At 36.3% G+C, this 22,569-nt stretch overlaps 2 protein-coding genes and 1 long non-coding RNA gene across 12 annotated transcripts; 2 read left to right on the top strand and 1 right to left on the bottom strand.

Moving 5' to 3' along the window:
- The first annotated feature begins 4,031 nt into the window (after positions 1 to 4,031).
- LOC139188285 (transcription factor MYB101-like) lies at positions 4,032 to 7,805 on the top strand. The gene is made up of 3 exons (XM_070805545.1): positions 4,032 to 4,530; positions 5,174 to 6,119; positions 7,486 to 7,805. Exons 1-3 carry the CDS (start codon positions 4,177 to 4,179, stop codon positions 7,665 to 7,667), a joined length of 1,482 nt encoding a protein of 493 aa, XP_070661646.1. The 5' UTR covers positions 4,032 to 4,176; the 3' UTR covers positions 7,668 to 7,805.
- A 3,033-nt stretch (positions 7,806 to 10,838) lies between these two features.
- On the bottom strand, positions 10,839 to 15,238 carry LOC103446245 (uncharacterized). 10 transcript variants are annotated; one of them, XM_070805071.1, is made up of 11 exons: positions 14,778 to 15,188; positions 14,413 to 14,507; positions 13,977 to 14,073; positions 13,850 to 13,891; positions 13,643 to 13,750; positions 12,731 to 13,004; positions 12,263 to 12,501; positions 11,913 to 12,131; positions 11,700 to 11,798; positions 11,532 to 11,612; positions 10,839 to 11,430 (listed from the first exon to the last, which is right to left on the bottom strand). In XM_070805071.1, the coding sequence occupies exons 6-11, from the start codon at positions 13,002 to 13,004 to the stop codon at positions 10,954 to 10,956; spliced, it is 1,389 nt and encodes a 462-aa protein (XP_070661172.1). In that variant the 5' UTR covers positions 13,643 to 13,750; positions 13,850 to 13,891; positions 13,977 to 14,073; positions 14,413 to 14,507; positions 14,778 to 15,188; the 3' UTR covers positions 10,839 to 10,953. The 10 variants fall into 10 exon arrangements, with proteins under 10 accessions (XP_070661172.1, XP_070661169.1, XP_070661170.1 ...); XM_070805068.1 differs by lacking the exon at positions 13,977 to 14,073 and having other exon boundaries at positions 14,778 to 15,238; XM_070805069.1 differs by lacking the exon at positions 13,977 to 14,073 and having other exon boundaries at positions 12,731 to 13,009; positions 14,778 to 15,226.
- Positions 13,780 to 14,191, top strand: LOC139188048 (uncharacterized). Its single transcript, XR_011571186.1, has 2 exons — positions 13,780 to 13,916; positions 14,003 to 14,191. It is a non-coding gene; the product is annotated as an uncharacterized lncRNA (long non-coding RNA).
- Positions 15,239 to 22,569: the final 7,331 nt, after the last annotated feature.

Here is a 22,569-nt window from a genome sequence, read left to right as displayed (position 1 = left end):
ATTGATTCCTTATGAATGATTTATATTCAAGAGATGTAAACTGTGATTAATGGTTGGCTTTATCATTATTATCATATCCTTGTATTATTGTCACTCACTCGAGCTTTGCAGCTTATCTAAATTCTTGATGTCGATCCACCATTCCCATGGTGTAGGCACTGATTGTATAGATATCAGTTCTTAAAAGATTACAAGAGGTCACTTGGTATTTTGGTTGGATTCTGTTGAGTGGTCTGGAATCCCTACGCTTGCTCATTTCCATAAAGGTAGTCCGACCTTAGAGTCGAGTGAATATGAATTGTTCACAGTAGACATTGTGTATAAATTAGACTTATCATGTTAGTACTTGGAATCCAGATGGGGAATTATGTAGGGATCCTTTATTAAAATTTGTGAATTGATATGGGACCTTATTGATTGAATAACATAGTAATTATAGATATCATGCATCTTTGATTTTTAGGATTGATTAAGTAGAATGATTGCGGAATGATGTGGGATATGATTGTTATTATTATGATTAGTCTCGTTGCTCAAAGTGGCTTGAGAATAATATTGTGCTTTGTTGGTTCTTGGATACGTTACATGTGATATGGATATTAACTTATTTTTCTTTTACTAATATCGTATGTGAATATGTCTTGGTCTTATAAATGGGATTTGTATTGAAATGTTATTTTATATATTAGACATAGACTATGTTGTTAAACATGACTTGGCTTGTGTACTGATGACGGTTGGGATATATTTGAGTTTAATTATCTTTTAGTACTGTGATTGATGTGTATGATTATTTTTATGATAAGGTTATCCTAGAATCCTATTAGAAGTATGTTGTAGCACCTATATGCTTGTGTGACGTATTAGTGATGGCCTTGAGAAGTTGATGGTGTAGATGACTATGTTGGAACTCATAGGGGTTGAGATGTGGATAAGTTGTGTGTTGAAGTTATTGCACCATGTAGCAAAGGTATATGGATGGTCTTGCTTGGTATATCCACGATGGGGGACCTTACGTATTCAGGGGTGATCATGCCTGGTATATCCGCGTTGGGTGATCACCGCCTGCACGATTATGTTGAAACATAATGATGTATATGATGGATGAAATAGAAAGCTTGATTATCATGTGGATTATTATGTAGCTTGAATTGAATAATTCATGCTTGTCAAGTCCAAATGTTTGATTGAGGAATGTTATGCCTTTTTGGCTTGAATGAATCGTGTTATATGTCGAGTTATAGAGAAGTTGAACTACGAATGACTTGATCCCTGTTGAGGGTACGTAGGCAGTCTAACGAAGATGTTAGATGCAGCCATAAAGTATACGAAAAATTATTGTGCATCTGGATCTTGAATTATACTTTGTATATTTTCAGGAGGCGGGGTATGTTAGATATACGGGCATTTGGTGACGTCACGTGTCGATCCTGGATGTATGTCGAGATTGGGGCGTGACAATTTGCATAACTCATCATTTTGGTTCCTAACATTTCAAATCGATAAAAGTGGTCCTTGAGATTGTCCACCATCCATCATTTTGGTCATTCCGTTAAAAACTCCGTTAAGTGTCCCAGAGCTATTGGCCGGAAGTTTGGACAATTTTCAAAGCTTTGTAACTCAACCGTTTCTTAACCAAATGCGACCCATAATATATCAAAATGAAGATAGAAAAGTGTAGAATAAGATTATACCTATTTGGAAGCCCAATGACTGCCGGAGATAGCCGGTAAATAGCCTCAAAGTTGACTTGTCCGAAGGAAAACTGGAAAACTCGCCGGAAACTGGGTAAACTTTAAACGTTCATAACTTCTTCAATACTCAACGAAATCAAGTGATTCAAAAACTAAAATCATACTTCTCGATGAGACTAAGAGAATAGTATATTTTTAAATGGATAAATCGCCATGAGTTGGCCAGAAAACGGCTTAAAATTGGCTAACTCGAGACCAAGATAGCAACTTTCAAGCCGTTTTCCGGCAAAAACATGGCGAGTTAGCCATAAAAAAGGTACCATTCTCTTTATCTCATTGAGAAGTATGATTTTTGTTTTTGAATCACTTGATTTCGTTGAGTATTGAAGAAGTTATGAGTATTTAAAGTTTACCCAATTTACGGCGAGTTTTCCAGTTTCCCTCGGACCAGTCAACTTTGAGGCTATTTTCCGGCCATCTCCGGCATACATTGGGATTCTAAATAGGTATAATCTTATTCTACACTTTCTATCTTCATTTTTATATATTATGGGTCGAATTTGGTTAATAAACGATTGAGTTACGAAGCTTTGAAAATTGCCCAAACTTCCGGCCAAGAGCTCCAGGACACTTAACAGAGTTTTTAACGGAAGGACCAAAATGATGGATGGTGGATAATCTCAGGGACCACTTTTATCGATTTGAAATGTTAAGGACCAAAGTGATGAGTTATGCAAATCTCAGGGACCATTTTGGCTATTTAGCCAATAAAAAAGAGAATGCAACGTTCATTTTGATAGAAATACACAATTTCCCCTGGGGTGCCCAAGTAGCAAGAAAGGAGGGTGAAAATGACTAGATTTAGTTTCAGTGTGTAACTGCCACTTAGTACTACAGTTTAGTGATGTTCTTATTCATTTGTAAGTAAGAGGTCTTAGGTTCGATTATTGCCAAGACGAATTTGAACCACATTATTGCTAGTCCATTGTGAGGCTTAGTCTACTCCCCCGTCTGTTAGTGTAGATAATATCGTTTGTTAAAAAAAAAGTTTCAATGCATAAATAAAATTTCGCTTTTAAGCATATTTGTTCGCAAACATATGATGATAGACTCTTAAGATATGATGCGAGTCAAGTAAGTACTACCTAATTAACTTTGATTGATAAAGAAAACTATTTGTATCATATTGTAAAAAGTCATAGACTCACTTAGCAAATAAAGCTTAAGCAAGCACTATAAGCTAATTGGTGGTGAATTTTCATATTTTCTCTCTATGTAATTTATGTAACTGAGTCAGAAAAAGAGAATTGGTGATAACTTTGTTTTTGTTCTCGTTCTTTTTCTTTCAAATAAAAATGCTGAAATATATTTAAATATAGAAAGAGAAATTCTCAAGGAATAAATTTAAAACATCGAGGCAAATCCTTTTCTTGGTAAGTTTGATGAGATTTTTTTATTTATATAATAACATACTACAAGAACTAATAATACACTAGTCTACAGCGAACGTAACCCTAATAATAACTTTTAGTACTGATTGGATAAGAATGCTCAGAAAAGTCGTCCCTCTTTTAATTCCATGTGTCGCTTTAATCTTAGAAGGGTGAGAGATTCTTTTGTAATTAACTCTCAATGGGCCCCACATAAACTCTAAACTTTTGAGAGGTCCGACGAGCAATGCGATTTGTAAATGTGGTCAAATTAGTTTAGTATATATGGTATACTTCAAATGTATTTCTTAAAATGTATCTTTGAAGTTTGACCGCGGAAGAAAAACAGGTGAAATGAACATGAATTGAATTTACAATGCTTGGGTTATTTTGATATATAGAAAGAAAAAAAAAAAAAAAAAAAAAAGGAGAAGGGCAAATGTCCAAAATGGTGTTCTAGAGTGAAAGAGGGGAAGAGTGTGTTGTAATAGCAACGAAGGGTGGACATAAAAAACGCGTCCATGGACGTACCACTTAGCATGCAACCCGGACCGAAATGGAAGCTCATACCTCTAAATAAATCCCCCCTCTTTCACACACACTCACCATCCCCACCAAAGCCCCAAACTTCAGAGACCCTCCTTTCTCCTATCATCCTCTCCCTTTCTCTCTCTCTCAATCTCTCTCTAGCTCTCTCGCCTTTTTCTCTCTAATCTGAAATCCATGTCTGAAACGAAAACATAGCTAGAATAGAGACAAGATCTTAGCTCTAGCTTCTTGTATCTGTCTTTCTCTCTTTAAATTCCGATTCTCTCCCCTATTCTTTCTTGCATTTCTGGGAGAGGAGAGAGAAGATCAACCCTTCCAAACCTTCATATCCCTCTCTCTCTTTCTCTCTATCCCAATTTAAAGTAACATTTTCAAGCATCCCATAAATAAAGAAATCACATTGAACAAAACCAAACTCAAAGAATTAAGAAAGAAACATAGGTGGCCGATAACTTCACATATAACTAATAGAGAGCTAGGTAGGTGTAGGCGTAAAAGCCTTCATGATAATCAACAACAGCGGAGTTATGGACAGAGTTTATGAGACGGCGGTAGGAGCTCAGAGAGGCGGCTCCCACCACCACCACCACCATCACCAGCGGGGCCTCAAGAAGGGGCCCTGGACGGGAGCAGAGGACGCGATTTTGGTAGAGTACGTGAAGAAGCACGGAGAGGGAAACTGGAACGCGGTGCAGAAGAATTCAGGGCTTGCTAGATGCGGTAAGAGCTGCAGGCTCAGATGGGCAAACCATCTGAGGCCTAATCTCAAGAAAGGTTCGCTCTCGCCTGAGGAGGAGAGACTCATCATCGAGCTTCACGCTAAGTTCGGCAACAAATGGGCTCGCATGGCTTCTCAGGTTAATTTTGTTGTTCATTCATTTGTTTTTGGTTTTCTTGGTTTTTTATTTTTTATTTTTTATTTTTATATTTTATATTTTATTTGCTCTCCATGGAATAAATTTTTTTCTTTCTTTTTTCTTGTCCCTTGGACTATACCTTTTTGTGTGATTTTTTTTTTTCATTTTTGATCCGGATTGTGCCCCGAGTTGCTTTCATTCCCTCTTTTTTGGTCTTCTTCGACTATCTGTCTAAAATATACAGAAACCTAGTGGAGGATTCGCTTCCTTATTCTAATTGTTATCAAGTTATAAAATTCTAAATTTCTGAGTAAGTCAGAGACGATCAGAGTTTGCAACTCATTTTTGTAACAATATTTTGTGTTGTACAAATCTTAGTTTCTGAGTTTTTCTAGCTCAAATCTTTTTTTTTTTATTAATAATGAATCCGTTGTTCTTGTTTATGACAAAAATTTAATGTGTTCTTATTATATATATGGTGCTGATCTCATTTTTTGACAAGATTCCCCATTTCTCTTAATTTTCTTTTGGACCCACCTATTTGATAATCTTCTTTTTTTAATTTTCAATTTGTTTGACTTTCTCTTTCTCAGAAACTCATGTTCGTCTGTTACTTTTTTTTTTGCATATGATCTATCATCAGTTACCCGGCAGGACTGACAATGAAATAAAGAATTACTGGAATACTAGAATGAAGCGTCGCCAGAGAGCCGGTTTACCAGTTTACCCTCATGACCTTCAACAAGAAGCAGCGGCTGCAGCCTTCCACCACCAACACCAACTTAGACATTCTTCTTCGTCTCCTGCTTCTTCATTCTCATCACTCTTCTCTTCCTCTCACCCTCGGAAACCTAACAGTTTCTGTCCCTCGCAGCTTTCTCTTTACGACCACATCACAAGTACTTTCTCCTCCACATCAGACCACCAAAACCCTAATAACAATTACTTTCTTCAAAACCACCACCACAATTCTTCTTCTCTTTACTCCAATCCCATGACTCAATTCCATGGAAATGGTGGCTTTGCTATGCCTTTGTCCCCCGTTTCTCCATTCGGGTCTTCAGCTCTCTTCAACCAGAGCAACATTCCAAACCAAACCCTAATAGGTCAGTACAATTCTCATGGAGGGTTTGGTGGTTACAATAATCTTAGTCTGAGCTCCATGATCATGGGGCCTCCTACTTATGACCCAACCCCTTTGGTTCAAGGGTCCAATCCAGAGCTCCCTTCCAACCAAACACCGCTGAGTATTAATGGCGGCAGCGAGGGTCAGATGGGGGGCTCAGGCTATACCGCTAATGAAGATCACTATGAAATTGCACCAGTGCCGTCCCAAGGGAATAGTGGCCTTTTGGATGATGTTTTGGTGGAGGCTCAGAATATATCGAATAAGAAAGCAAAGAGTGGCGACAGCTGTTCGTCAGGGTGGTCCGGTCAAGAGAAAGGTCTTATGGTGGAAGAGGAGGAGGAGGAAGAGTCTGCTGAGGAGGAAGCCGAAGACACCGTGCAGGTCGAATCAACTTTGAAGAATAGCGGCGAGAATAGTGCTGAAAATCAGAGGGGTGGCAGCTCCTCTCTGTCATCAATTGGTAAATACTAAAACTTTTGCATGTCTTTTGTGTTTTAGTGTAATTAATAATTTAGAAAACTTCATTTTAATCCCTAAAAAAGATGAGTTTTAGATTATAACCATATGTAAGATTAAAATCCAATTTTAGTCCCTAGCACATTTAATCATATAATTTATTAGTTGTATTTTGATGTTTTATTTTATCTTTTTATTTTTAGTTTAATGTATTAATTACATTTAAATTTAATTTTTATTTCATTCATCATAATATATTTTAATGTCTACATTTAGGTAACTAATTTTTTTATAATATATATTCCGATAACAATTTTGTATGGTCTTCATTTAGGTACATTAATACATTTGAATATTTTGGTATATCTATCGGTACAAACATGTAGTTACATTGATTCAATATAAGGCATTTCGTTACGTACACTTTGATACACACATTTGAGTATTGACTTTTAGGTACATTAATTCAATTATTCTTTCGGTAACTATATTTAGATACATACATTTTGGTATTGATATTTAGGTACATACATTTTCGGTATTGACATTTAGGTTCGTACATTTTGGTACATACATTTTGGTATTGACATTTAGGTACATTATAATATATTTTGGTACAATCATGTAGGTACAAATATTTTGGTACAAAAAAGTCAATTTTATATATTTTGGCACAATCATTTCTGTACACTTATGTATCTATATATTTTTGTATCACAATTTTTTTTTAATATTTTCTCATTTACGTTCATTTCTAATTAAAAAATTAAATATGTGCATATTAATAAAATTAAAATTTAATATGAGAGATTAAATAAAAATACACATTAAATAAGAAAAATTGAATATAAATTTTGATAAAAGTACACTCAAGGGATTAAATTGAATATTTAATCTAGCATCAGGTTTTTTTTAAATTTTAATCTTTTGCAAGGACTAATGTTCAAAAACCCCTTAATAATTTAACAGTGTTATCAAAATTGTTCACCAAATTGAATAGAATAGTACGCATGTTATGGTAATTTAACACTGTTATCAAATTTGTTCACCAAATTGAATAGAATACTATGCATGTTATGGTAATTTTATCTTGTTAGTCTAATGTAATGCTTATGTTGCAAACATTGAATTTGTACAATCCATTTATAAACCGACTTAATCAATACTTTAAATCAATATACGATATGACAATATAAGCATTTTATGTTGTTAGACAATCTAGTGGGTTCAAATTTTAACTGAAATACTAACTGTTTGGAGAACAAAATTTAGTAAACAAATTTGACGAATGTACGTAGCAAGTCAATATTTTTTGTATCATTTGATACCAATATATAATATACTATCTAAACTTGTGGTTTGTTGCACAGGCATGATACAAAATGAGGATCCATTAGAGGAGATGGATGATGACTTGTTGAGCCTGCTAAACTTTCCCTCCACAATGCCTGCAGTGTCTGAGTCATGGTACGCGCAGGGATGCATGTCTAACCGGGCATCGATGTCAGGCGTGAGTACTAGTGACAATGTGAGTCTAGAGATAGCAAAATGAACCGTTGACGCCATCGGTCAAGACCAGCACTGCGGCAGCATCTGAAGTTAAGCGCTCCCTAGGATCTTTATCCTGGAACGACATGGACGACATATGCTAGAATTGAAAGCTCCATGTTGAGAACATCTGCTTCAACAGACTAGAGATAGTGAGAATGTCCATACGAGTACTGATGAGGACTAGAGCTTAGTGTGCATATGGTTAATATGCTAGAGAGTTTTACCAGCTAGTGAATCCGTCTCGCAGGGATTTATCTTTTTAGCTCGCTAGAGTTTTCATAATTAGGGCTAGTTATTCTAGCAGTAAGGAAGACGAAAATTGTCTTAGGGTTAATGAACCTTCTCTTCTATTTTAGTTCAGCGTTTATGTTGAAGTCTAGTAATTAAACTCAAAAACATAAAAAAAATGTTGCTTATGTTATGCGTGTGTTGTATATATCATCAGTGTTTAACTTAATTGGAATTTTAGTTAGCTTTAATGGCACCAGCTCTTCATGAGATAGAACCATTTTATGGATTCTTGTTAATTTTATTTTGTTTTATGTTTTTCTTTCATAATTATCGGGTGTTTTTCAATGAATTTCTTAATTTCCATAATATGAGAAAATGCTAGCTGTTTGGATTAAACGAACCCAGTGGAGAAGTTGTATACATCAAAATAGGAACTCAACCAACCCAACTTGTACTCTAAAAAGAAGCTTTTGAGTTTTAAGTTTCTGCGGCCCTCACATTTTTCTGACGCTTTTTCATCTATTTGGGGCGTTTTCTTATCTACACATAAATCTAACTTTTATCCTAGTTTTCGGACACACGCAATGCCAAAATTGAAGGCTTGTAATGTAGTAAATCCAAACTCCAAGTGACAAGTAGACAACTTTATCACGAACATCACAGAAAATTTGCCAAATTATAAACATAGAGGTGTGCTTTGTAGCCATTGGGCGCCAAGTCATCTTTTGATCTCAAGTTGGGAAAAGGATTCTCTTGAGCATATGCTCAGGATCCTGCTGAGCAGGACACGAGGACCGTTGGATGAAAATCCAACGGTTACAATTATTATAACTTTAAAGGGATCTACCTTTTTATAGCCGTTGGATTTTCATCCAATGGTCCTTGTATCCTGCTCAGCAGGATCCTGAGCGTATGCTCAGGAGAGAATCCTTTTCCCTCAAGTTGGACAAGATAGGCGTATTTTAGCAAAAAGAAAAAAAAAACGAAAAAAGAAGGGTTCACGCATACCCTCTTTTCCCTATTCATCGCCTACTTCCCTCACTGATGTTGTAATAAAAAAAGTATAGAAAATGTGAGAGCAAACTCAGGAGATGCTGCTTTTGAATTGGAGTGACAATATATGCACGCAATCATTTTTCACGTTCTATCCCAATTGCTTTTCCACTTCATAAATTGGTAATGATCATTAGCACAAAATAAACATAAAAAAAAAAAAAAAACTTGAACAAGCTTCAAGACAACAAAAAAGGCAATATTAAACTTCAACTTGTTTTACTAATTGGCCATTTGACCACAGTAGGACCAGTGAGTGAGTAAAGGGAAGAAAAATTGGTCAATGGGGGAAACAATATATGTGTCTCTGACTCTCTTGTATCGGTTACTAGTTTTGCTTGACCATTTTCAGTTTTTGGTTCAAATGTACGTACCAGATCAATTGTTGAGTTCGATAAAAGAACAAAATATACGTACTTATCAGTGTTCCAAGTACCAAGTGGTGTGCGTTTCGTAGTTGACTTAAATATATTATTTCATGTATCTTATATATTAACTATAGGAGGTATTTTGTAAGTGACGAATTGTCATGATGGATAAAGTCTTTTTTCATGAGCGCACTGTGTTTAGGATTCAAACAATTTCCTCTCATAGTATTTCTAACACATGAGTTTAATTTTTATAAATTACAATAGGCCGGAAAAATTGTGTTCCAATTCTTGAGTGTAATGTGTCTTGCTAGTTTTGATTCCTTTACTACAAGGTAATCAAACTCACACCCCACTACAGAAATAATGTTATAACAATTAAACTCAAACGACTTAATTCTCTTGTAAATGGGAATCAAACTCACGTATACCACTCTGGAAGTACGTCTTTTGTAGTGGTTCACATTTAGGTTGGTTCCTATAAACATAAGGAAAATGATAAACATACACAATTTTCAGCTTCTTACACAACCATGGTTAATCATGATCATTGATTCTATTTGATTTATTCAATCTAATGGTTATAAATAAAGAAGGGCGTGAGAAGCCAAAAAGGGTGTGTGAAAATCACTTCTCTAAACAAAAATTAAATACCTTGAGGTTAATTCTTATTATAACATTATTGCTACACTAATGTGAGTTTGATAGAGTAGAGTTTTATGTATTCATTGAAAGGCCAATTTTTTTTTTCCTATACTATGATTGATTATTCCCCTACTGTGGAAGGCCTCTAGAGTATAATGATTGATTATTCCCCAACTGTGGAAGGCCTCCAGACTATAATGTAGTAGTTTATGTTAATCCAAAGTTAACCAACTCATACAATTTCTTGCAACATCCTTTATAAGATGGTGAGGACCGGTGGCTAGCTTGCCGGGATTGTGGGGGCATAATAGTGGCCTAAGGGAATGGGGGTAAGGCATGAATGTTCACTACCACTAGTTAAAAAAACACTTTGCGTGACGTAGGTCCTTCGTCGCGCAAAGTCATAAAAACGTCACGCAAGTTTTTGCACGACGAACCTTCGTCACGCACCACACGTCGCGCCAAGCCTGTGAAAGCAGGGTTTGCGTGACGAAGAAGTTGCATGCGTCGCGCAAAGCCACTTTGCGTGACGCACTTACCTACGTCGCGCAAAGTAGCTTTGCGTAACGTACATCTACGTCACGCAAAGCTACTTTGCGTGACGACGAAGAAGTTGCCTGCGTCGCTCAAAGCTACTTTGCGCGACGTATATGCGTCACGCAAAGATATTTGCGCGACGTAGGAAACTTCTTCGTCGTCACGCAAACTTTTTTTTGGACAAAAAAATTGCATGACGTAGGATTTTGCGTCACGCAAAGGCACTTTGCGTGACCTATGCAACTTCTTCGTCACGCAAACTTTTTTTTTTTGGGGACAAAAAAAGCTTTGATATAATTTTTAATAAATACTGTAATTCAATTCTAAAAAATAAATAATAAACCAATAAAAAGTATTTAATTATAAACTACATAAAAATATACATACAACATGTCCGAACAAAAAAAGAAAAAACTACAATAAGTAGTCTTCTAGGTTTGATACATCAAACTACTAGGTATCAGTTGGATGAAATGGCTGGGAAGTCGAAGGTGGAACAAGATCAGGTGATGGCATCTGGATTTGAAGACCGGATATCGCTAAGGCCTGTAGAATCATATTCATCTTGTCGTCATGGGTCCTAACCTGAGCCTTCATCTGCTCGTTCTCGGCCCTCAACTGCTCGTTCTGAACCTTCATCTGCTCATTCTGGGCTACAAGCTGACCTTTTAAGGTTGTCACTTCCTCCTTCAGAGCATTGACCTCTCCTGTGGTCGATCTGGAAGAGGAGGCACCCGTTTCACGAACACGCGCCTTCCCCATGCCCCGAACAACTTTGCCATGACGACGACCGAACTTCTGATTCAGGACCTCAGTCATGATCTCAAAACCTGCATCATCGGATACAGTGACGTCCTCAATCGGGGTATCCGGGGGAAGTTGCGATGTTGCTTCTTGGAGAACAACATCACGCTTTTCCACCATAGAAGCCTGTAATAATAAAGAAAAAACATATAATGTTTAATAACAAAATATAAATATTATTTGAACGATTCATAAATATAAGAATAATAACAATTACATATACTTACATAAAGCTGCTCACTGGTCTCATCGCCAGGTTGAACGTAAACGTCATTGAACACGTCGATCTCTGGGAACTTAGAACCCTCCTGAAGAAAAAAAAAACATTAAGAAAATTTTATTAATCAATAATAAAAAATAAATTGTATAAAATTTCAAAAGTAATATACTTTTACCTCACGTCGTGCCTCAAGCCTATACGAAAAGGGTTTCGAACCGGAATGGTGGAGAAGTGTCTTTGACTCCCGAGCAATCTTGCCAGCAATAGATTTCTTCTGTGAAACACATAATATAGATGTTAGTGTGACGATTTAAAAGCAATTATTTTAAAATGCTTAAAAAAATAACTAAAACATTAATGAATTATTATTAAAATATTATGTACATACCACAAATTTTGGGTCCGTAAAATGGTTGCAAAGCCACTCCCAATCCTCTCGCCGGTCCGCCAACTCGGATGGGCAACCCTGTAGGCGAGCAGTCTCCACATCACCCCATATCTTAAAATGCGCATGAAGATCGCTCTTCCAATTTTTGTACCGGTTTGCAAAGGTCTCATCTAAGTAGGTGATGACCTCGGGGGATATGTCCTTAAAATCAAAATTGACCTACAAATATGAAAAACAACAAAATAATAGTAAGAAATTTAATAATATTAAGATAGTACACTTTGGCTTATAATATTTGTAAACATAATTGAAAAAAAAAATGACAAAAGGCTAAAAATTAATATACTAACCGACAACTTGTCTCGCACCAGTATCTTCGTCTCCTCGGGAATTTCTGCCCAAGATTTCCATTGCATAGGACAACAATTTTTAATAACATAACCACAGCTAGTAACGACGATACTATGTTGCTGTGAGGTAGCCGCTCCACGATGTCGCGAGTCATATGCAATCTTGATCAAGGAGGCGGACAGACGTACCATTTGTGCCGCCTTCAGCATTCGATTAGGCCCCCTGGTGTTTTTTTTAGCTGCCCAAAAAAACTATGGTGAAAACCCTAAGCTTAAATTTCTACAAAAAATTCTGCAAAACCTCCCCTAACAATATATCATTTCCCAAAACCTTAAAAAAGTAAAATAACAGTAATTCACAACCCGTAACAGATTTTCACAATCCAGCAGATTTTCACAATCATAAAAATAATAATTTTAAAATGAAAAAAAAATACAACATAATGAGAATTAGAAAAAAAAAACTACCTGGAGGGGAGCCCCCATCCTCGACTCTGGATGACGAGGAACTGTGAATAGAAGACTCTGAATCACGGCGGCGCCGGTGAGGCCGCCGTGCATTGAGAAACTGAACGGACACTGATGACGTCGATGATAATGGCACCTGGGATGTCGTAGCAGTAGCCTCAATGAAAGGTGTAGGCTCCCCAATCAATGGAGCACTCACGGCCGGAGCAGTAGATGGTGATAATGCGGGAGGCGCATTGGTCACACTCCTACGACGAGTGATCAACCGCGACATCTACACTTTTTGAACCATAAAAATATAACATTAGAAACTAATCCTTTCTTGCATTTGAAACTAGAAGAAAAAGGCAAGAAAACTGAACAAATAAACCATGTGTGAAAAAATTGCAAGACTGCTCACTACATGTGCTCTAGTCATCCCGGAGATGACAGCAGGAGACACAATGATTTTAACAAACATATAACGCAACCTTCCACCTGATTCCAGGCAGAAGAATAACAAAATTATGTTAACAACCAACTAGGCAGTAATCACCGAAAACATATCCAAATACACTAGTACTCTCTATTCATTCTTCCATTTAACAGCATGCCATTTCAGCAGTTTAAACAAAACTTGACATATGCCCGATCAGCAATTTAGCACTTGTCAAGCAACTTTCGTAATAAACTTAGCTGAGTTACGCTTATATACAAAATAACAAGCTAGTGAATATGCAAACAACAATGTAACACCTGTAATCCCACCCCACCCACCCCTGACCAAACCTCACTTAATTTAGAAGACCAAGAGACACATACAATTTAATTGCAATTTAGTAATTGTGGTAAGTTTAATCCCAACTAGTTTTCCTTGTAACTTCGCCGCAAAAATGAATTACGTTTTTATATAAGTGAAAAATAAAAACAAACCTGAAAGGTTTCCCTGATTAATGAATACTCCAAGCCATGCTCTCTTTCAACAGCGCATGATATTCTTCTTCTTAAGCCATCTACGCGGATGAGGTACAAATCTAGGTACTAAAGAAAAGAAGCTCAATGAACAAAGATATTAAAAAATATTGTCACATGTTTAGATACAAAGACAGAAAGACAAATCAATTATAAGAACATATGTACCTCATCAAGGGTTAAAGTGCATAGCAGAGACTTCTCAAAGACCTGAGGACGAGCAACAATTTAAAAGGTACTCTACACATTTTTCAAGAAATCATAATGGAATTGTATTTCTATTGGTTCATTTTACGTTTATTCATTTTTGGTTTGGTAAAGGCATCCACTGGAGTTGTATTGAAAATTGAGTCTTCACTGGAGAATATTCTGGCTGAGACTGGAGACCAAGTCTAATGAGAAGCAAAGCCCAATAGTAAGTTACCTATTGGCTCTACAGTTTGATGTACTAGTTCCTTAACACACGAAACATATCAAGAGTTAAATTTTTGGCATTTCTGTAAATTCAAAGCTGAATAGTGCCCATTCATCCCTCACTGTAAACCAAAACCCTCGCCCTCCTTTTCTTACATATATCATATTAAGGGAAATTTTGAAAAGAAAAGGCAATTACATAACAGCAACGTCAGGAATACCATATTAAAACCATTCAAAGAAGGAAACCCCACAAGTAGGTGAGGCTGCTGAGAAACTGCTGTTTACAATTAGGTGAGGGACAGTGATAGGCTCACCCTCAAGCTAATTTATACGGAGCAGCAAAGAACGTCAAGCCGGAACCGTCTGCAGGAACCGTCAAGCCTTGGAGATTTTGACAAGCAGGAACCGTCTGCACACAGAGGGAGAAAAACACCACACAAGAACGTCAAGCCTTCGAATGTTGGAGACTCAATTGCTATTTCAACCAAACCAACATTTGCATAAATTAATCAGTAAAACCCATCTCATAAAATCAGAGATATTGAGAGTTATTGGAGACTAAACAAAACCCATCTCATAATCATAAATTAATCAGTCAAGCCTTCGAATGTTGAAGCCTTCGAGATTTGCATCAGCTAAATTCAGTAACCAGACCAACATTTGCATCAGAAACCCTTACCTTGAATTTGAGACTTGATTCACGTCGGCTTCGAGATTCGTGTGGCTGCGGTACTGGGTTCAAGATTTGGGGATCAAGGCGAAAATGAGAGATAGAGGAGATGAGGACTACGGGAAGAGTAGATGAGGATTATGGAAAGGGGAGATAGAGTGACGGGGAAGATAGAGCGAGAGGGCGAGAGGGAAAGATAGAGCGAGAGGGAGATACGGGAAAGGGGAAAGGGGAAAGATGAAGCATTTGCGGATCCACAATTAAGAAATTTTCTTTTGCTGCAACTAATTGGGATGAAGGATTATGCGGGGAAAGATGAAGATAATGCGAAAGGGGAAGAGTAGATGAGGGAAAGATATAGCGAGAGGGAGATACGGGAAAGGGGAAAGATGAAGGATTATGCGAAAGGGTAGGGGAGATACGGGAAAGAAAGAGCGAAAGGGAAGAAATAGGTCAACGGGTTCAGCGCCAAAAATTTTCATTATTCACCTATTTTTCATTATTCACCGCCAAAATTATCAAGTTTGCGTGACGTAGGTATACAATTTGACGTCGCGCAAAGTTGTTTTGCGCGACGATTACATTAAAGCGTCACGCAAGTTATTTTTATTTTTAAAAAATTATTAAAAATTTTACTGAAAATGTGATTTTACTCCATTCAAGTTCAATTCTTTTTTTTACTTAAACCCCACAATAATATATTTTTCTAACAAAAATCCATAATAATTTTTTAACATATATATCATTCAATCTCTTAAGTGTTATAACTACAAAATAAATAAATTAAAATCTACATAGTAAATATATATACCACTGAACTTGAAAGGAAACGCACTGTACGAAAATATTTTGAACGATCCAACCGTCAAACTTGTTTGAATATGATTCGAGATCGCGTATGCCAAAAATGGCAACAAACGAACATGCAAATATCAAGTAACGGGGACAAAATATTTCGACGGTTATAAACGAAAAATCACGATTTAACGGTACATTTAACTCCGATTTTGATGATTTTTTACAGATACATTCCTTGACCCTTTATGAATACAATGAACATATTCGATCGTCAATTTAAAGTATTTACACAAGTGGATACCACAAAATATTAAGTTATACTTAATGAAAATATAATTAAACTTTAAGTGTTAGTAAACCAATTGTTTTGATAGGAAACGCATTGTACGAAATTAATTTCAACGATCCAACCGTCAAACATGTTTTTATATGCTTCAAGATCTCATACGCCAAGAATGGCAAAAAACGAACATGCAGAGATCAAGCAACAAGACAAAATATTTCGACGGTTATAAACGAAAAATCACGATTTAGCGGTACATTTAACTCCGATTTTGATGAATTTTTACAGATACACTCCTTGACCCTTTATGAATACAATGAACATATTCGATCGTCAATTTAAAGTATTTACACAAGCGGATACCACAAAATATGAAGTTATACTTAATGAAAATATAATTAAACTCTAAGTGTAGTAAATCAATTGTTTTGATGGGAAACGCATTGTACGAAATTAATTTCAACGATCCAACCGTCAAACATGTTTTTATATGCTTCAAGATCTCATACGCCAAGAATGGCAAAAAACGAACATGCAGAGATCAAGTAACATGACAAAATATTTCGACGGTTATAAACGAAAAATCACGATTTAGCGGTACATTTAACTCCGATTTTGATGAATTTTTACAGATACACTCCTTGACCCTTTATGAATACAATGAACATATTCGATCGTCAATTTAAAGTATTTACACAAGCGGATACCACAAAATATGAAGTTATACTTAATGAAAATATAATTAAACTCTATGTGTTAGTAAATCAATTGTTTTGATGGGAAACGCATTGTACGAAATTAATTTCAACGATCAAACTGTCAAACATGTTTTTATATGCTTCAAGATCTCATACGCCAAGAATGGAGAATGTTTTGAAGAGAGATGGGGGAGGGAGGTAACTGATTAAATGAAGTAAGAAAAGGTCGTTGACTTTGCGCGACGCCACCTACGTCACGCAAAACAGCTTTGCGTGACGTAGGTCAACCTCCGTCACGCTAAGCTGGTTTGCTTGACGTAGGTGGCCTTGCGTCGCGCAAAGTCAATGAAAAAAACGGTAAAGCAATCTGTATTTGGCGCCAAAATCTTGCGGGACGCACAAAACGTCGCACAAACGGCCTTTGCGTGACGGCAAGTTGCGCGACGTCGGTCTTGGTCGCGCAAAACAAGTTTGCGCGACGTAGGTTCAGTTAAGTCGCGCAAAACACCTTTGTGTGACGTCGGTCTTCGTCGCGCAAACTTCCGTCGCGCAAAGTCCGTTTGCGCGACGCTTTGTGTTTGACGTCACGCAAACATACTTTGCGCGACGAATTTGGCTGCGTCGCGCAAGTTTTCGTCGCGCAAAGTGTTTTTTCTACTAGTGTACGTTGGCACATTGTGATGCCTGGGGGTTTTTGGGGGCATAGAGATTGCATGAGCAAAAGATTGGTGGCATTGATATACTTGTCCGGGTAACTCATGCACAACGTAAAGCAGTTTCCACACCACCCCGTTTCTAGCCATTGAAAACTTATAATTTGTAGACACCTTTGAATCCTCCTCCTTTTTGATTAATTTGGCGTTAATTAATGGATGGTGGTTTATATCATTTTAAAGAACAATTAAAATATTTTTTTTTCTTTTTTAGACATTAAATATATGATGAATTATATGTAAGTCTACTTTGGTCAGTTTAGTAATGTTAAAAATACCTCAACAAATTGAGTGATGCTATTTGGACATATTTGTTGGTTAATTCTCTCCAATGCTGGTGGGATCCAAATATATATAGGAAAATGTTCACCCGCCCAACTCTCATACACTCTTGTTAATTTTTGGACATTGATCTTCAATAATTCATTCAATTCGATGGCCGGAAATTAAAAGAGATGTGTGAGAAGGAAATGATTGTGGTGTTGGAGTGACACATTAGCAATACCATATACACATCAGCCAAGCCATGTCAGCAGAGTTTGTTAGAGTTGTTAGAGGTTGTTAAAAGTTAGTTAACATTGTAGCTTGTGGCTTACGACTCATCTGAGCTATAAAAAGCTGATTGTATCTCATTTGTAACTACTGAGAAAATAATCGAAGATTGAGATTCTATATCCTTCATTGAGTGAACATCTTTCTCTCTCTCTACATTTCTTTAGCTTTAGTAATTCATTTCAGTTTTCTGGTTTGGTTATCATGGTATCAATCGCCCAGACAATCCTTGGTGCCATTTTCTTCCGTTGAAGATTAAAGACTGGAGATTTCTTTGGGGAGCCCATATCCGAGTTTCTTCATTTGGGTTTCGATTCAAGATTGTCGCTTTCTCAGGTTATGTTCTTGGAATTTTATGCATTGCAAGTGTTTGATAAATTGCCACAGTGAAAAGTTTTCTAAGTTTTTTTTGTGTGATTGTTTGAGGCCAAAGTCATTCTTGCTCAGTTGTTGAAGGATTTTGAGATCAATGTCAGTCTTTCTTAGGATTGTGTTGAAGTTTGATGAAGTTTGTATTGATTAAGGCCGATGCCGAGAGTAATAAGATTTTCAGGAAGAAAGAATTATCAGAAGTATGTTGTTTAGAGGCCAATGCCAAAAGAAGTGAGAATTTTCTTGAAGAATAAAATTGTAAGTGAATCAACAGTTTTCTTAAAGATTGTTTATTGTGAAGATTGTGAATTGAAGACTGGTTATTGTAAAGATTGTTGTTGTGAAGTTTGTTTACTGTAAGTTTGCTTTTCTGAAGATTGTTTATTGTGAAAATTGATTAGTTGCAGTCCTTGATTCGATATAGGGTCTAATAATGTCAAGATTGAAAGATTGCTAGGAATGATAACTATGAAACTTCAAGATGACAATTTTGTCAAGTGGAGTTATCAATTCCAATAGGCTATCAGAGGTTATGATTTGTTTGAGTTCTTTAATGGAGAATCTCAATGTCCACCAAAGTTTTGCATCACTCTTGAATGTGGTGTCACTAAGGAACTTACTACTGCCTACAAAGAATGGGTAAAAAATGATTTAGCTCTATTAAGCTTACTGATTGCAACACTTTTTTTTTTATGAGGCCATGGATTATGTCATTGGTTGTAAGACATCACAAGAAGAATATGAGTGTCTTCAAGAGAGGTTTGCATATGTTTTGATGGTGTGAGTGAATCAATTGAACACATAATTTCATACTGCACAGAAAGGGGCTGATTATGTGGATAAGTTTTTACTCAGATTGAAAGGGATAAGAAATCAGTTAGTGTCGATGGTAAAAAGATAACAGATAATGATTTTATGACTGTTGTTTTGTTCGATTTACCAACAAATTTTGAAGTCATTAAAACATTATTGCTGGCAAGAGATACATCAATTTCTCTTCTCTGAAAGATTTTAGAGCACAACTTCTTGGCGTTGAAGCAAATATTGATTCCAAGATTACAAGTATGCCAAATACAATGTCAGCTATGTGTGTTCAAGGTGAGCTTTCTAATTACAGAGATATCAAGGAAGCTATCAATGGTATAAACAAGGAGAAAGTTTTAATACTCAAAGATCTCAAGGAGAAGTAAATTTTGATGGAGGAACTGATTATGCTGGAAATGGTGGAAGTGTGTTCATCCACAATAGAGAAACAATTACAACAACATGAGGTATTCTGGAAGTAACAACATCAATTTCAGGTCATATTCTAACTTTGGAGATAAGACAGGGAATTCTAATTATGAAAGTGGTACTGGTTCAAATAGTAAAGGTTCTCAGAATAGTTTTGGTTGGAATGGTTCAAATGGTTTATTTTTTGGAAATGGTTCAAGAAAATAAATTGGTTGGCAGGGCAATACAAACTATAGGTCATCAGTTTCACCAGATTGTCAAATATGCTCTAGAAAATGGCACACTACCCCTAACTGCTATTACAGAAGTACTCATCATCAGAATCAATTATTTAGGAATGGTAATGTGTGTCAAATTTGTGGAAAAAGAGGCCACATAGCATTTGAATGTTATCATAGAAACAACTACTCATATCAAGGCAACCCTCCACCACCTCTATCATTTGCTGGTATGATTGCTCAAGGATCAAATGGTATTGGTTCCAATCCAAATGTGCATGAATTCTCTGCAATTGATACATGGGTAGTGAACACAGGGGCCACTCACCACATGACAGCTAATCTTGATATCATCAATCAAGATGTTTTTTACAATGGTGATGCTAAGATCACTGTTGGTAATGATGAAGGTTTGCAAGTTCAACATATTGGATCTTCAATTATAAGAACACCATCTAATGCACTAATTCTGCATAATGTTTTGCATGTTCTGAAAATAACTATGAACATGTTGTAAGTTAAAAAGTTATGCAGAGATAATGATTGTTGGTTTGTGTATGATGATTTGATCTACTTTACACAAGGCAAGGCAACAAGAATGATTTTGTACCAAGGAACGAGTGATGATAGTGAGCTGTTCAAGATACCAATCAGTGTATTTTCTCATTCATTTGATGCAGAGTTAGGAAAGTGTGCTGCATTCATAGGGAAGTAAGTAAAGACTTTAGTATGGCATAGAAGATTGGGACACCCTTTAAAAGAAGTATTGAGTTCAATGATGCAGAGTGCATAATTACCAGTTAGTATAAATTCATCTCTTTCTATATATTCTGCTTGTATTCAAGGCAAGATGAGTAAACTTCCATTTCATGTAAAACAAGAGAGATCAAAATTTATGTTTTAGAAGATACATTCAGATGTCTGGGTCCTTCATCTCAGAAATCCGTAGAAAGTTATAGGTATTACATCAGGTTTATAGATGATTTCTCTAGGTTTGTATGAATTTACCATATGATGAATAAATCAGACACATTTTACATATTTATCAAATTTCAAAGTTTTGTGTTTAATTAGTTCAATGCCACTATTAAATGTCTCCAATCTGATGGTGGAGGGGAATACATGAGTAATATATTTAAGAGCTTTTTGGCAGATAAAGGAATTACTCATCAAGTGTCTTTTCCTCATACCCTTCAACAAAATGGAATTGCTGAGAAGAAACATAGACACTTAGTTGAGACAACTTTGACTTTCATACAGAAGCACAAATTCCTACATCCTTTTGGTATCACTCTTGTTCACAAGCAACTTTCTTAATTAACATAATGCCTTGTAGAATTTTAGATATGAAGTCTCCTTATCAGGTTCTTTTTGGACTAAATCCTAAGATTTATAATCTCAAGATCTTTGGAACTGCTATTTATACATTACTCAGGCTCTTTAATGCTAATAGACTGCAACCCATAGCCATTCAATGTGTGTTTATGGGTTTTGCTTTGGGGTATAATGGGGTCATTAGTTATGATATTAAATCCAGAAAGTTTATTGTGTCCATGCATATACTACATAATGAAGATACGTATCATTTTCAGCATCTGTGTAAGTCAGTTTTAAGAAGTATAGAAGACCATAAGACAACAACACAGTTTCATGTTATAATCACTTAGCTGACACACTTGGAAATTCAACAAGCAATAGATATAGAATTCACAGGAAATTTATGCAATGGCTAATGTTGATTCAAAAAATACATCAATGACAAATGATTATACTTCTAATTCAAATGGTAATGAAGGGTTATCAGTTCACAACAGTGTGATTTAAGTGGTAATGCATAATCTCCAAAGTTACAATGACATCCCCATTCATCCCATCATCACTTTGGTATATCATCAATGTTGCATATCCATTCATCCACACAACTTGAGGTAATACTTCATGTCTCTACACAAACTGATTTACCTGCAGACAATGAGTCAATCACACATTCTATGACCACTAGATTGAAGAGTGGCACATTACCTAGAAAGAATTATGCAACTTTACTTGTCTCATGTCCTGAATTGCATTCTCTACAATTAACTGAGGATGAACCATTTGTTAGGGGTTTTTCATTCTTATCTGAGATTGTTGATGCTTCAAAGCCTTCATCATTCAGAAAAGTTATGACATGCCCCGATCCCGATATTCCCCGAATACAAGGATAGGCACATGCTGGTCGACACCCGAGGGTGACCACAGCCATTTATTGATTTCAAAAGCTGAAAATAAAGGATAGATAAGACTTATAAATATAAAATATAATGAATATGCATTTAAGGAACGTGTTCAGAGCATACAACTAACTAGAACACTAAAAGAAATAATATAAAATTGAATGAAACAAAGGATGGATTATACACCGAGATGACTCGAAGATGCAGATGCGGAAGTGCCTGGATGTCGGGATTATATGCCTTGATTCTAAGTTCTGAAGGGGGCGCAAAACAAACATGACTGGACCAAGTTGATATATATATATATATATAATAAAACAATTATCAACATACTAACCCCCAGGTTTTATGAAAACACATATATATCATGATAAACATAGGTTTTCCGAAACCTAGCATGCCGTGCAGGGTTTCAAATAATAACTTGTATATATAATAATCACTAGTAAATGTTCGATAACTTTCCAGGCCCCATGCCGGCTCCCCGTCTCTGAGCAAACAATCAAAGGAAAATTACCCCCAAGCCCCATGCCGGCTCCCCGTTCCTGTGCTAATAGCCAAAGGAAAAACACTTTAGGCCATATGCCAACACCATAACCATCACCCGGAACGGACCGAAATCTATCCCTTCATATCGTCATCCATCAAATATTCTATAAGAACACGTGTTATAGGAAAAATAGTAATATTTCAATCTAGCCTTAGTAAGCATATTATC

Source organism: Malus domestica, chromosome 09, assembly GCF_042453785.1.
Source record: "Malus domestica chromosome 09, GDT2T_hap1".
Taxonomy (NCBI): domain Eukaryota; kingdom Viridiplantae; phylum Streptophyta; class Magnoliopsida; order Rosales; family Rosaceae; genus Malus; species Malus domestica.
This window is presented reverse-complemented; position numbering and strand designations above follow the sequence as displayed.